A 16718-nucleotide genomic window follows, 5' to 3' on the forward strand; every position below is an offset into this window, starting at 1 on the left:
TGGCTGGTCATATATGGCTCTTATAATTTTGAGGTATGTTTCTTCAATATCTAGTTTATTGAGAGTTTTTAACATGAAGAGGTGAACTTTATTGAAAGCCTTTTCAAAGCACTTCCTTTTGTGAGAATCTGCAGGTGGCAACCTTGCTCCTATTTTGTGGTCTGTCAGTATCTTTATTCTACCCTCATTCCTGAAATACACATGCTAGGTACAGAATTTTAAAATGGAATTTACTTTTCTTTCAACGCATTAGAGATAGTCATTCAGCTGAAGATTTAGTTGTGAGAGAGATCACTGTGCACTGCTTACCACTTTAGCCCACTGCATCTTGCCCTGCAATCTCTACTACTACTTCGAAGAGTCTGGCAAGACAGGATATTCACACACACACAAGTTTCAAGAAGTCAGCTTATTATAGGTAGGCAGTAAGAAAAACAGTAGCCCAGGATTCATGACAAAAAAAGTCTCTGAAGGCTAAGGAAACCAGCATAGGGCAGATTTGGATTCATCTGTGCATACTCCACTTGCACTGTTGCTGAGAGCCCCTGGGGAAAGCAGTACCCCTTGGAGGGGTGACATGGTCTGTTGGGTTAAAGTAGTAAAGGACATCCTATTCCAGGAGGGACAGGAACACAGCTTGGGCTATTCTGGACAATTCTTTATCTTTGGATGTTGTATTCCTGGCACGTTTTTATAAGAACTACAAGCGAGAAAGTGGAGAACAGCTGGGTCACCAAAGCCATCCAGGGACTTGTCCTGTACTAGCTGAGGTTTCTCTGTTACTTTTGTTTTGGCTGCTTTTACAAGTTTCTGGCATTCTGCTGTTTCACTACGTATGTCTAAAAGTGAAGATTTTGTATCTATCCTGCTTAGGATACATCTGTAATGTGTTTCATTGATTTGAAATATCAGGAATTATAGCTTCAAATATTGCTTCTGCCTATCTATCTGAAACTATTAGACATACATTAGACTCTTGTGTTTTAACTACCTCTCACATTTTCAAACTTGCTTTTTATGCTGAATTCTGGATAATTTCTTTTGGTTCTATCTTGCAGTCATGAATTCTCATCATTTCAAGTCCATCGAGGTTTATTTTTAAATTTTAGCTATTCTATTTTCCACTTCTAGAAGTTCTATTTGGTTCTTTTTCAAATATGCCAGGTTAGTTTTTATAATGCCTTGTTTCTTGCAGATATTTACCAGCAACTTTTAATTTTAAGCACGTAAACATGTTTTGTATTATAATGTGTTAATTCCAGTATCTGAATTTTCTGGTGGTCTATCTCTGCTGCCTCTTAGCCATAGTGCTAGTTTTCCATGTGGAATCAGCTTGTTTACTGAAACTTAAGGATTCACTTTCCTTGGAAAATTATTTGTGACCTGAGTATCCTCCAAAACTTGTTTACATCTGTCAGACACTCATTCTGGGGCCATATATCAAATTTATAGCTCAAGTTTTGTTTTAGCACACAGATGACTTAAATCCAGGATGGCCTGCAATTCTGCACAAGTACTGAAGCAGGTTTCTTCTGGCTCACTCTTACCTGGAGGGTACAGTCCTTAGGGTCTTGTCTTTCTGGAAAAAGTGATTCTTATGACTCTCTAACTCACATGGGTTCTGTGCTTTGTGTTCTGCCCACTGTGTCCCAAAGGACCATCAAAACCAAAGTTGAAATTCATCTTAGGGTAAAAGAAGCTTTATCCAGTTTCACTTAGCAATAGTGGCCTTATAATTAATCTCTTATGATATTGCCAGCTCCTGGGAACTTCTCAAAAATGCTTTTTCAACTCTACCTAGAAGTTTTCATTTTCAGCAGGAGAACTGCTAGATTAGCATTGTCTGCCACATTACTGAAAAGGAAATCTAACATTTTATTAAAAACCTCATATATTTCATAGCATCATTTTCTCATTTATCAATGTCAGGAAATTTTCTATGTCATTAAAAATTCTTCATAAACCTACATTTAAACTACTTCATTATACATGTCATCACAACTCACTTAACCTTTTAGGTATTTGGGAGAGTTCTGCTATTCCCAAATTTTCACTCAGATAATCATTTTTAATAACATTATTATGTGAAAAACTTTGTCCACATTCATGAGTATCTTTTCCTTAGGATAGAATCTCAGAAATAAAATTTACAGGTTCAAAAAGTACCACTGTTCTTAAAGTTCTTAATACATATTTCCAATTTATTTTCAATAAGCTGTATCAGCTTCCTCTCAACCACCAAGACCAATGGTAAGAAGCAAATTGTGGCATGTATCACTACTATTAAGTAGAATCCAAGCACCCTTCTCCACTCCAAATGTTAAGCAGGGAAATATGATCAGATTTGCAGATCAGTAAGGTGACATCTACAGCCAAATGGCTGCAAACAACATACTAAAAAACAGGCTGGAGACAAGAAAGCCACATGTAGATTGCTACCAAAAAAAAAATTCTAAGTCTAGAGTATCAGACTGATAGTTGAAAAAGGGGGAATGAGTGATTTTGAGACAGTAAAGCAGTAGCATATCGGCTCTAACTATATAATAAACCATTGCAGAATGTACTGATTTAAAAGAGCTACTATTAATTTAGCTTGTAACTGGCAATTTGGACTGGGATTAGCTGTCATGGCTGAGCTCACTCATGTAAATGTGGTTGGCTAAGAGCCGGCTGGTCTAGGATGGTCTACCTCTGCTCCACATGATCTGATCCTCTGGTAGGCCAGCCCTAGTTTGCTCACATGGCAGTTGGACAGATGTCCAATAGTGCATACAGAAGTATGCAAGGCTCTGAGGCCTGGAACCTAAGTTTGCATGATAGTACCTCATTTTTTTGAGCAAATCAAGTCAAAAAGCCAACAGATTTGAATAACTGAAAAACAGATGAACAGGTGACACTGCAGAGTTACCTTGCAAAAGATACAGGTACAAGGAGTGGTAGAGAACTATGAGCATTTTGTGATCCACTACATAGTGTTGTCACAATTGCTGAATAATGAGGAAGAGGCCTCTGGGGAAATGGTGAAGTCAAAGCAAAATTACAAAATTCTGAACTGGTAAACTGTGTATATGTTAATATTATTCATTCACTGAAAAGGGAAGAGAAGTATATTTGATTTTAAAAATGAGTGAGAAATGTAAATTTCAAACACAGAAAAGAAGTTCAGAAATGAGGTTGAGACTCCATCAAAAACTACAAGAATTGATAAAATCAGTGAAATTGCAAGAAGATACAAAATCAACTTGTAAAAATTAGTAACATCTCTATATGCCAAAAATGAATCTGAAAAATTAAAAAAAAAAATTTACAATAGCTACAAATAAAATACCTAGGAATTAATCCTTTAAAGAAGTAAATAATCTCTACAATGAAAACTGTAAAACACTGAAAAAAATTGAAGAGGATACAAAATATGAAAAGATATTCCATGTTCATGGATTGGAAGACTTAATATTGTTAAAATGTCCATATTCTCCAAATCATTCTCAGATTCAATGCAATACCTATCAATGACATTCTTCACAGAAATAGGGAAAATTCTAAAATTTATATGGAACCACAAAAGACCCAGAATAGCAGAAGCTATCATGAGCATCAAGAAGAAAACTGGAGAAATCACATTACTTGACTTCACATTATACTACAGAGCTACAGTAACCAAAACAGCATGGTACTGGCATAAAAACAGACACACAGAACAATGGAAGGAGAATTCAGTAATAAACTCACACATCTACTGGCCAGGCAAAGTGGCTCACACCTATAATCACAGCATTTTTGGAGGCCTAGGCGGGCAGATCACTTGAAGTCAGAACTTCAAGACCAGCCTGATCAACATGGTAAAACCCCATCTCTACCAAAAATGCAAAAACTAGCCAGGCATGGTGACATATGCCTGAAGTCCCAGCTACTCAGGAGGCTGAAACATGAGAATCACTTGAACCCAGTTAGTGGAAGTTGCAGTGAACTGAGATCATGCCACCATATTCCACCCTGGATGACAGAACAAGACTCTTTTTTCTTTTTTTTTTTTTTTAAGGAAAAAAAAGAAATCCATACATCTACAGTGAACTTATTGTTGACTAACATGCCAGAAACATATATAGGAGAAAAGAAAACATACACTGGAGAAAAGACAGTTTTCAATAAATGGTAGTGGGGAAAACTGGATATCCATATGCAGAAGAATAAAACTTGACCCCTACTTCTTACCATATACAAAAATCACAATGGAATAAAGACTTAAATCTAACACCAAATTATGAAACTACTGTAAGAAAACACTAAGAAAAATATCCAGGGCATTGGTCTGGACAGAAATTTTTTGAGTAATACCCCTCAAGCAAAGGCAACCAAAGCCAAAAGGGAACAAATGGAATCATTACATTTTAAAAAGCTTCTGCACAGCAAAGGAAATAATCAACAAAGTGAAGAGAAAACCCACAGAATGGGAAAAAATATTTGCAAACTACTCATCTGATAAGGGATTCATAAACAGAATGTATAAAGAGTTCAAACAACTTTATAGGAAAAAATCTAATAGATTTAAAAATGGGGAAAAGATCTGGTAGACACTTCCCAAAAGAAGACATATAAATGGCAAACAGGCATATAAAAAGGTAATCAAAATCACTGATCATCAGAGAACTGCAAATCAAAACTACCATGAGATATCATGTCACCCCAGTTAAAATAGCTTTTATCCAAAAAGACAGGCAATAACAAATGCTGGTGAGAATGGAGAAAAGGGAACTCTTGTACAGTTTGGGTGGGAATGTAAATTAGTACAACCACTATGGAGAACAGTTTGGAGGTTCTTCAAAAAACTAAAAATAAAGCTAGCATACGATCCAGCAATCCCATTGCTGGATACAGACCAAAAATAAGAAAAGTGAGTCTACTAAAGAGATATCTGCACTCTCAAGTTTGTTGCAGCACTCTTCACAATAGCCAAGTTATGGAATCAGCCTAAGTGTCCAACAGATGAATGGATAAAGAGAATGTGGTATACAATAGAGTAGTATACAACTATAAAAAAAGAATGAGATCCTATCATTTGCAACAACATGGATGGAACTGGAGGTCACTAGGTTAAGTGAAATAAGGAATGAAAAATACCTAGTATTTGATAGCACAAGGTGACTATAGTCAAAATAATTGTACATTTTAAGAGTATAACTGGATTGCTTATAACACAAAAGATGAATGTTTGAGGGGATGGATAGCCCATTTTCCATTATGTGATTATTACACATTGCGTGCCTATCTTAAAATATCTTATGTACGTCATAAATATATACATCTATGTACCCACAAAAATTAAAATTTAAAAATGAGATTTAGGTTGGTGTTAGTGATTTAAGGGTACAGCTAATATTTGAAGCAATAGATGTGTACTGTGAGTCCTGAAAATGAAAACCCGGAGAACATATTTTTTAAAGTGGGGGTGGGGAGGAGAAAATTTATAATCTAAAGGAAAATTAGGCAGTATAAAAAGCAGAATTGGCTTAAAAGCAGAAGAGAGTAATACTATCAAATCTTCATCATACCAATCTTACAGTGATTAATACCCCACTGTTTTTGGCAAGCGAGTGGTTACCCTGGCTACAGCAGCAGATGAAGTAAAAGAAAAAGAAGACATGGAAAGTACTGCTCAGTGGCTGGCTAAAGTGAAGGATCACAGAAACTAGGCAGCCTGCAATGGAAATAAAAGCACTAGTAGAATGGCACTGAAGGCAACGAGTTTACGGATCAGTTTGCTGTTAAAGACCACTCCCTATTTCGGCAGTTCCCAAACTTTTAGTTTACACACTTGGTGTCCCAGTATTTGCACGGTACATCTAGGCAAAAACAACAACAAACGAAACTTAGTTTATTAAGTAGTCTAAACAACTAATTTATGCCATAACAATTTAGCACCTGTTGGACATGACACAACTTACACTGTAATCATACTGACCAACACTACCTACATTTTGTTACTCACTAATCTTCTGTGATGTTTGCCTTTTTATTACAGCAACCACTAAAAGCCCAGCTTCATAAAGATGTCATTTTAAAAAATGTGGCAATATAACTGAAACTGAAAAATCTTGCACTAGCAATGTGTGTGGTGTCTAGCAAACACAAACGTGGCTGTGATTGCCTCAAAGTTAAAATATCTTGCAGTACCCTTGAGTTCTCTGTGGTGCCCAGGGAATCTCCGTTTATAATTTGGGGACCATAGCCCTAGTCCCTATCCTTGCTTTTATTTTTCTCAATAGTACTTATCACCCTACATATTTCATTTCTCTCCTTTAGAATATGAGTTCCATGGGGGTAGTAGACTTCTTGTCGTTGGTAAATGCTATATCCCCTCCCTGGTACCTAGAATGATATCTGGCAAATACAGGTTTTTAAAAAGTATCTGTTGAATGAATTGTGCAGTGGCAGTAAGAAACTGATTCTACTGTTAAGAGACAGTGGCAAAAGCACAGGATATTGAAACAGTTCTGAACACAGTGAAGGTTTAAGTGTAGCCCTGGCATGACTGGTTGGATGAATGAAAGTAAATAATGCCACATAACTCTTAGGCTACTGGATAAGTAAACAACATAAATACTAAGACACCAAAAAATAATGGCAAGATTTGAGGTAAGTCAAGTACCAATGAACAGGAGGGAAGTATATGCAAAAAGAAAACCACAAGGGAAAGAGTTCTTAAGCAAAGGTGGCATAGTGATGGGCTGAAAGGGACAACAGGATGGGTCTCTTATAAAGTGAGAGTTGTGGCCCACTTTACAAGAGTACAGAGAAGGAGTGTCTTCATAAGTATTAGGTTTTTCTTAGGCAAGATGAAAAAGATAATGCTGTAAAGAGTTTGCAGATGTATTTGTTCATGATGAAAGAAGGCTCCTGAATGTACAACTAGATTTTAAACTTCTTGAGGGCAGAAGCTTTATCTTATCCATTGTTGTATCCTGTTATAGACAGATTAATAATTATTGATTATCTTTCTCAATGAAAAAAACCAACAGATCAATGGACAGACTGACTCAAAAAAAGGAAGGAAGAATGGACTTAAGGGGGCCCTAGCAGCTATATACAGAGAAAACATAAATCAGTTTCTAAAGAGATGATATAAATTGCAAGTACAACTAAAAAATAATCATTTCAGAATCTTGGAGTAAGCCTCCAAAACTGTCTCAATCTGTTTGGGATGCAATAACAAATTACCATAGACTGAGTGGCTTATAAATAGAAATCTGTGTCTCCTAGTTTTGGAGGCTGCAAAGTCCAAGATCAGGGCACCAGCAGATTCAGTGTCTGTCTGATGAGGGGCCACTTTCTGCTTCAACATCTTCTCACTGTATCCTCATATGGTAGAAGGGGCAAGAGATCTCTCTGGAGCTTCTTTTATAAGGGTACTAATCCCACATGACAATCACCTCTTAAAGGCTCTACCACCTAATACTATCACACTGGGAATCAGGTTTCAATAACTAAAGATATAAGTCATTTAGCATATTTTTTCTCATTCATATTTTATGTTTCAGAGGGAGTTACCATTTTTTACATTTAAAAAGTTAAAGTTTCTTAAGTTGATTTGTAATCTCAACTATTAGGTAATAGATAAAAGTTTCAAGGTAGCTACATATTATGTCAGAGGTTATTATTAACAAACACTGTAGGAAATGTATTACACTTTCTTTGTATAGTCTATTATACAAATGATTGATTGATAGTAAGTGAATTTTAAAGCTTCTCCCTAACCTTTTATTGTGAATGAACAGTGATCAGGGAGAAGAGATATTCAGAAGAAAAATCATGTATGTATTATTAAAGTAGAAGTGATGAAATGTTCAGAATGACAAGGTATTTAAAAACCTTGCTGGAATTCGACATCTATCATTATCACAACATACTTCTTTGATGAAGCTAAAGAAAAGCCAGAAGGCTATATTCTTGGACGAGAATAGCATTTTAAAACGTTTTCAGCAAAATTCTAGAAACTTGTCCATTTTAGATCCATTCTTTCCTGTTTAGTTGTAAAACTGAATTTCACACATCAAGTGCTATTATTCCAATGAAGTTTTTTCAATTGTCACTAGTGATCTTGATCCACATATTACATTTATAATATCCAAAAATAAAATTTCATTAGTAACAGGCATTTTCAAAGCTTAAATAATATATTTCAAAAACCAATGATAATTAAAGTAACGGTTCTAAATTTTTGCATGTCTTGTTAAGCTTTGTTGTATAGACTACAATTTTGGTTCCACAGACTCAGAAACACTAAATTGCCAACTGGGTTTCGTGGCTTCTTGCATCAGCTCCTGCAACTGTCCAATTTGTTCATCACGAAAGTCATTAAGTTTTTCTTCTGGGAGGAAGATGCCAAAACATGCTTTTCCAGTTGAATTTTGCCTGTTTTCATTAGCTTGTTGCGATAACACTGTTGCATACACCTAAAAAGAGAAAGAATGAAGGTTATAGACATAAAGTTTAACTAGTATTTAACATTAGAAGACTTGAATTTTAATTCCAAGTCACTTATTTTTCCTCATCACTAAATGCAGAAGCATTTGGTTAGGAAGATACAAATATAGTTGTGAAGATACAATTCACTGATAATTTTATGTGTATCTATTTTCTAGCACTTTAAGAATTTCGATCAATTTTTAGCAAAATTTTTAACCTGGAAATAAGTTAGGGCATGGTGAGTTCATGGATGGGCTTCAGGAGCATGCATAAACCACTTCAAAACATGTGCAAAACTATTTACAGAAGTATGGACGTTGTTTTTAGGGCCATAGCTTTCAACAGATTCTCAAACAGGAACCATGGGTCTTTTATTTTAAACCTTTACATGTATCCCCTAGATACAAGGGGTACATGTGTAGGTTTGTTACATAGGAATAATTACATGATGCTTAAGTTTTGGGTACTGATCCTGTCACCCAGGGAGTAAGCATGGTAGTTTTTCAACCCATACCTCCCTCCAGTAGTCCATCCTGTCAATTGTTCCCTATTTATATCCATGGGTGCCCAATGTTCAGCTCCCCCTTAACATTTTTTCTGTTCCGGTGTTAATTTGCTTAGAATTATGGCATCCATGCTGCTGTAAAAGGACATGATTTTATCCCTTTTATGGTTGCATAGTATTCCACAGTGACATGTAATACATCTTCAAGTGAGTCTAAGTTTATTCCTATGTCTTCAATTACAATTTTAATTTAAAATACACTGGAGAAAAACTTCTTAAACCTTTAAGCTTTCAATATGTAACAACCATCTGTGTCAAGAAAAACTGTTTTTCATGTTCTAGTTTTGCTCTTATTCATTAAGTACATTCAGCCTAATATTTCAACTACCCCATCTGTACAAGTGCCACTGTTTTAAAACAGACTCTCACTCTACAATTAATATTTTAACAGACAAAGTACCAATGTATTTTAGTTCATAAAGTTAAAGTGAATGAACTGGCTAACTATGGATAATGCTGCTACTCAATCTGGCTTGAGATATCTAAATTGCTTGTAATTGCTGGAATGGGAACGTTGCCAGAGCAACTTTAATTCTGAACATTCTAAACCTTAACTTATGGAGAAAATATTTTCTCCATGATTTACAGAAATCCGCTTGTGAAAACACTTCAAGTTTTCTCAATTCCACTTCTAAGTATATGCTTCAGAGCAGGGTTTTTCAACCTTGGCACTATTTTGTTGGCAGTGGGGAGGGTTGGGGGGAGTCTGCTCTTGCATTGTAGATGTTTAGGAGCAACACCCTCTCCCAGTCTTGATAATCTAAAATGTCTCCAAACACTGCCAAAGGTTTCCTGGTAGGCAAAAGTCACCCTGGTTGAGAAATACCAAACATCTGAACAAATATCATCCATAAGATGTTCGTTGTTAAAGCAAAAACTTAGTAACAATTGTACTTTTAATAGGAGAAAAGTCAAATACACTAAAACTTACTCAGATAATAAAGAAGTAACAACAAATAAGCTAAAAGTCTATGTATCAACATGGATGAATCTCCAAAAAATAGTTACTCATTTGCAAAAATGGAAAAGATGATAAATAGCAAAAACAATCTTGAACAAGAACAAAACTAGAGGACTCACAACTCCCAATTTCAAAATTTGAAAGCTACCTTAAAATAGTATGGTACTGGCTTAGTATAGATACATAACACCAATAGAATAGACAGTCTAGAAGTAAATCCTTACATATATAGCCAATAGATTTTTTCAGAAAGATGTCAAATCCGTTGAATGGAGGAAAGAATAGTCTGGTCAACAAATGGTGCTGGGGGGCAAACTGAATTTCCACATGCAAATGAAGTTAGACCCCCACTTTCCTCCATATACAAAAATGAACTCGAATATAATAGCTAAAATCATGAAAATCCTAGAAGAAAACATATAGGTAAATCTTTATGACTATGTCCTTTGATTTGGCAATAGGTTCTTAGATATGACACCAAAAGCCCAAGCAGCGACAACAAAAATTGATAAATTGGACAGCATCAAAATTCAAAACTTCTATTCATCAAAGTACACTTAATAGTGAAAAGACAAACTACAGAATGAGAAAAAATTTGCAAATCCTATCTGACAAGGGTTTACTATCCAGAATATATAAAGAACTACAACAAAAAGACACCCAATTTAAAAATGGGTAAAGTACATGACAGACATTTCTCCAAAGAAGATATACAGATGGCCAAGTACATGAAAAGGTGCTCAAAATCATTTATCATTTAAAAAAAAAGTAAATCAAAACCACAATGATATGCCACTTCACACCAAGATGTCTACTACAATAATTTTTTAAACCACAGAAAACAGGTGTTGGCAAGGCTATGAATAATGGGAATATAAAATGGTATAGGCACTGCACAAAAGATTGGCAGTTCCTCAAAGTTAAAACAGAATTACCGTATGATCCAGTAAATGCACTCATAGGTATATCCCAAAATAACTGAGAGCAGGAACTCAAACACATACTTGTATACCCATGTTCACAGCAGCAATATTCAAAATAGACAATACTCAGAAAATAACCTTAGATGTCCAGAAGCAAGCAGATAAACAAAATATGGTATGGACATACAATGGAATATTTATCACCCTTAAAATGGAATGAAGTTCTGATGCATATGACATGGATAAACCTTGAAAACATTATGCTAAGTGAAGAAGCCAAACACAGAAAGACAAATATTGTATTATCCCACTTAAATGAAATACGTAGAACAGACAGTATTAAGGGCTGGGAGGAGATAGGAAAGGCTGTTATTGCTTAATGGCCACAGAGTTTCTGTTTGGGTGAGGAAAAAATCTGGAAAAACATCTCTACAATGTATCATTTACAGTGTCCAGGAAAAATATTCAAAATTATTACAAACATAGCCAAGAGAAAAGGCAATCAATGGAGACCAGTGCCTGAGATTATTCAGACATTAGAATTAGCAGAAAAAGATTTTATAGCAGCTACTATAAATGTTATGTTAAAGAAATAAAAATAAAGTCTTCATAAATGGGCAGATAAATTTCAGCAGAGAATGAAGAACTGTAAGAACCAAATAAACTCTAGAACTCAAAAATGCAGTATCTGGAATTTTTAAAATGTCACTTAGTAGATTGGAGATGAAGGGAAGATACATTAGCCTGAAAATATAGCAATAGAAATTATCCAATTTTAAAGAGAAAAAAACTATTTAAAAATGAATAAAATATCACTGATCTGTGAAACAATGCCAAAAGATTTACTATACGTTTAAGTGGAATCCACGTTAAGTGCCTTAGCAGAAAAATAAATTCAAGAAGCTTAGCAAGTTCTAAGCAAAATACAAAATAATACTGTACCTAAGCAGATAAACTGTTGAAAAATAAAGCAAAAATCTTTTTTAAAAGTTTAAAAAAGAAAATATTTACAAATATGTGCAAATATACAAAACATAAAAACAAGCATGGAAGCAACCAACATCAGGATCCTGATTACCTCTAAGGAGTAAGAAAGGGGAATGGAATTTTAGCTGTACTTTTAATATTTATTTACTTTCAAAAAGAGTGATCTCAAGTAAATACTTCAAAATATCAATATTTGTTAAATCTGAGTGGTAAATACATAACTTCCATTTTTGAAAAATTTTATAACTTTATGGCAATGATGCTTCTTATGGAAACTAGAAATATATTTCACGTGTGAGGAATGATCAGTGAATAAACATCTTGGGTAGGAAAACTGTCATGAAAAGGAAGAAAAAAAAAAAAAAAAAACTTTCCCCCTGCAACACCACCCATTACCTACTACTCTTTGACTCCATGTACTTGCAACAGCATTCCTTTCCTGACAAGACGCAAGAATGACCAAAATAAAAATAACTTCAGGACACAATTTGGAGGTGTCCAGATACAGAAGCAGCAGCAATAAAATGTGACTTTATGACTAGGTCACCCTTTCAAGCATATCTACCTGGAGGGAGGAGACTCAGAACAGAAAAATACTACACTACACATTAACTAATAGCATCCTTTGGTTTCAAACTGTTATCATGCTGGCTTCTAAAAATAAAGCTATCCCAAAAGTTAGAAGACTCCTATGATTGCTCTCTTCAACCAAAGAGAATGTGCAGTGCTTCCTCAGGATAAGTTAAGCAGCTGCTTCAAGCAGCAGAAAGCAATTGAAGAGACACTTTGAGTACAGTGAGAGCAGGTGCAGTGGGCTGAATGGTGTCCCCAAAAGATGTCAAGTCCTAATCGCACTGTTACTTATATGTATATTATAGGTTTTGCAGGTGTGATTAAATTAAGGATTTTAAGATGAGATTATCCTGATCAGTCAGAAAATACGTTCACAAGTATTCTTAGAGGGGATAAGAGAAATTAGGCATACGGAGGAGAACATGATATGAAGACAATCATTTTGGAGTGACGTGGCCCTAAGTCAAGGGAATCCTTCATACACCAGAAGCTGAAAGATGTGGATTTCTTCCCTAGAGTCTCTCGCTCTTTAATTAGGCCTCTCTAGAATATGGTACCATTGCTTTAAGCCAACCTGTGGTAATTTATTACAGCACACAGAGGAAATTAATACAGCAGTGAACTACAGAAACACAGTTTTAAAGTCTCCTAGTAGAAAAACTAACCTTCATGCTATGGTATTTCCCACCAGAGTTTCTGAAAAGGCAGAGAAGCTGTAGTACCAGTTTATCAGTGATAGAACAATCAGAAATATTTTAAGGCTAGCTGTGCCTTCACTGTACTTTCTAATTCTCTACCTATATATTAAACTTGTTTATAGTCTGAATCAAATTGATACTATTAAATTAATAGTATGTCCGAGCACAGTGGCTCACACCTGTAATCCCAGAGCTTTGGGAGGCCAAAAGGACTGTTTAGTTTTTAATAAACCAAACACCACAGTTCTCACTTATAAGTGGAAGCTAAATGATGAGAACACATGAACACAAAGAGGGGAAGAGACACCTACATGAGGCAGGGAGAGATAACTATTGGATACTGGACTTAATGACTGGGTGATGAACTCATCTGTACAACAAACCCCATGACACAAGTTTACCTATGCAACAAACCTTCATATGTACCCCTAAACCAAAAATTCTAAAACTCATTTATCTATTATACACATTTTTTTGAAGAATAAAAATGAACTATATATAAGATTTCTTCTTACCAGCATTTGGAATCGAACTAAGTAAACCATTTCAAGGAATAGCATAAAAAGAGAAACAACCAGATATTATGTGCCTCCTGATAGAAGTACATATTGCCTATACCAAACAACAACAAAAATCAACATGCACCTAATAAGCCTCTACATCTAATTATAAATTTACAGGAAACACAAGAGATATAAGTGTTAAACATCACCACGGGACTGCAATCAGCATGATTCAGACTATGAAAAACTACATTAACAACCCCAGTCTCAGAAGTAATAAAGGAAAAATAGCAACTTTACAGCTAGGAAAGCTAAAAGATACCACTCAATGAAATGATCAAGGTAAACATCACCAGTAATAAGTCACACTGCCCTCATGTACCTCCCGATAATTATGCACTGAGAGGATGTATCACCTCTGCGGTATTCTTCCTAATAATGCACAACCTCAGTCTAATCATAAGAAAACATCAGACAAACTTCAATTAAGGGACACTCTATAAAATAACTGATCAGTACTCTTCAAAAGTTTTAAGGCCATCAATGACAAGGAAAAAGGAAGAAAAGAACTATCACATATTAGGGGAAACTAAGGAGCTCTGATGACTACATGTGATGTCAGATCTTGGATTACGCCCTGCAACAGGAAAAAAAATAACACTCCTATAAAAGTTAGTGAAACTGAATATACTCTATAGTTTAGTCGATACTGCATCAATGTTAACTTCTTAGTTTTTATAAATGTACTACGGTTATGTAGGTTATTAATAGGGGAATTCACTGCAGAAAGGTACAGGAAACCTGTACTATCTTTGCAACTCTCTTCTGTAAGTCTAAAATTAACTCAGAGGAAAAAAAAATTAAGATTTAACAGGTATATTAACTCATTATAATACATATATTTATTTCTTATTTGAACAAAAATGCTAGCAGTGGCTCATGCCTTTAATCCCAGCACTTTGGGAGGTGGGTGGATCACCTGAGGCCACCAGTTCAAGACCAGCCTGGCCAACATGGTGAAACCTCATCTCTACAAAAAATACAAAACTTAGCCGGGCATGGTGGCGTGTGCCTGTAATCCCAGCTATTCAGAAGGCTGAAGCAGGAGAATTGCTTGAAACTAGGAGTCAGAGGGTTGCAGTGAGCCACAATTGTGCCCCTGTATTCCAGCCTGGGTGATAGAGTAAGACTGCCTTTAAACAAAACAAAAAGAATCCAGAAACGTTAAAAACTGACTGGACCTTTGGCATTATTTCTAATTTTGGAGGTGACATAATAGTACAGTCATGACTTTAAAGAGTCTCTTTTAGGGACCTATTAAAATATCTGTACATTAAAGAGTCTCTTTTAGGGACCTATTAAAATATCTGTACATTAAAATTTTATGTTTGTGATTTGATTTAAAAATCATCTGGAAGAAATAGGTGTGGGTACAGATCAACTCATGGCCAATCAGGTTTCATAACTGTTGAGGTCGAGTGATAGGTACAAAGTGGTTCATTATATTTTCTCTACATCTGTATATGTTTGAGATTTATCCCATTAATTAAAAAAATGCATATACGTGCACACACACACATTCATATATAACTTAAAATTAGAAACATTCAACTAAAACTATTATCAACAAAGCTTCCCAGGTACTGAAGAGCTACTCTTGGCCTAAGTCTAAACGCAAGCCTGTAACTCTGGAGAGGGAATGTTCTCATATTGTTCTATCAAACCAAAAATCACAGCTCTCAATTCTTTTTGTTTCAATGAGTGAAGGATACTAAGTGTATTCAAAGCCCAATTTAAATTTTTGAAAATCAGTAAAGAAAAAACAAACCGTGTTTTACTCAGATTCAAATACTGGTAAACCATCATAAGATATTTTCTTGTGAATGTGTCAAGGTGCAAGAAGAAAAAAAACTAGTTAGCTTTGAAGGTATCTTTTCTCAATCCCAAGAGCTTAATATTTCAATGAAATCATAATGTCAATTAACCATTTTACTGTCATTCCTTCCTCTCTACTAAGTGTTCATTATAGCAGGGGTCTCCAACCTCTAGGTCACAGACTGGTGCAGTCCATGGCCTGTGAGGAACCAGGCAAGCATTACCTCCTGTCAGGTCAGCAGTGGCATTAGATTCTCATAGGAGCATGAACCCTATTGGGAATTGCTTATGCAAAGGATCTATGTTGTATGCTCCTTATGAGAATCTAATGCCTGATGATCTGAGGTGGAACCGGTTCATCCCAAAACCACCTTCCACAACCAGTGGAAAAATTGTCTTCCAAAAAACCAATCCCAAAAAGGTTGGGGACCACCTAAAGTTATTTGATAAAGAAAGCCTTGATTTACCAGTAGTTATTCTTCTGTTTCTAGAAATATTAAACATACTATAATTTTTTACAATATACATTTTTAAAATCCAAGACATACTAAAATCATTTTTAAATAGGTTTCAAAGTAATTTCCTCACCAAAAAAATGGGATTTCAGAATTGTCACTTTAGCACATAGCTGGTGAACCTTTATTTAATTTACTTTGTGTACCATTACTATTTACATTTATAATGTGAAACACTGAATTTAGCCACAGGCTAGCATCAAAGTGGCATACAATTCCTTACATAACTGACATACAAAAATTGAGACTGACTGTTTCAATAAACAAATCTGGGTCACAATTTAAGATTCAATAAAGAACAGCATTGGAAGAAGACAATGGGATTTGAATATGAAATGGCAGAGTCATAGAAAGACAAGAACCAAGAAAACAATGGATTTCAGAGAGTTAAGGACTTTGTGAGTAACAGGACTATGAAGGCAGAAAAGCTACTGGATCCATTCATACCTTAAAATACACATACATATAGAAAGAATTATAAGGATTGGTCAAATTAACTAGTTAATCTAGGCTACAGAAAAGCATGCAATAGTTAAAAATCAGGTCAAACGTACTGACATGAAAAGCTTCCCAAGTAAAATAGCTAGCAAAAATATGCCACTTGTACATGCTTCAAAACATGTACAAATTTATATATATGAAGAATTATATATTT

General features: G+C 35.2%; 1 protein-coding gene across 1 annotated transcript in view; it reads right to left on the reverse strand.

Moving 5' to 3' along the window:
• Positions 1–213: 213 nt before the first annotated feature.
• The window catches only part of SDHAF3 (succinate dehydrogenase complex assembly factor 3), a 77794-nt gene continuing 61289 nt past the window's right edge, over positions 214–16718 (reverse strand). The window contains exon 2 of the mRNA XM_012450764.3: positions 214–8450. Coding sequence (XP_012306187.1) covers positions 8247–8450 — 204 coding nt within the window. The 3' untranslated portion in view covers positions 214–8246. The remainder of the gene's footprint in view (positions 8451–16718) is intronic.

The sequence above is a fragment of the Aotus nancymaae genome, unplaced genomic scaffold, assembly GCF_030222135.1.
Source record: "Aotus nancymaae isolate 86718 unplaced genomic scaffold, 86718_ANA_hifiasm-v0.15.2.pri h1tg000025l, whole genome shotgun sequence".
Taxonomy (NCBI): domain Eukaryota; kingdom Metazoa; phylum Chordata; class Mammalia; order Primates; family Aotidae; genus Aotus; species Aotus nancymaae.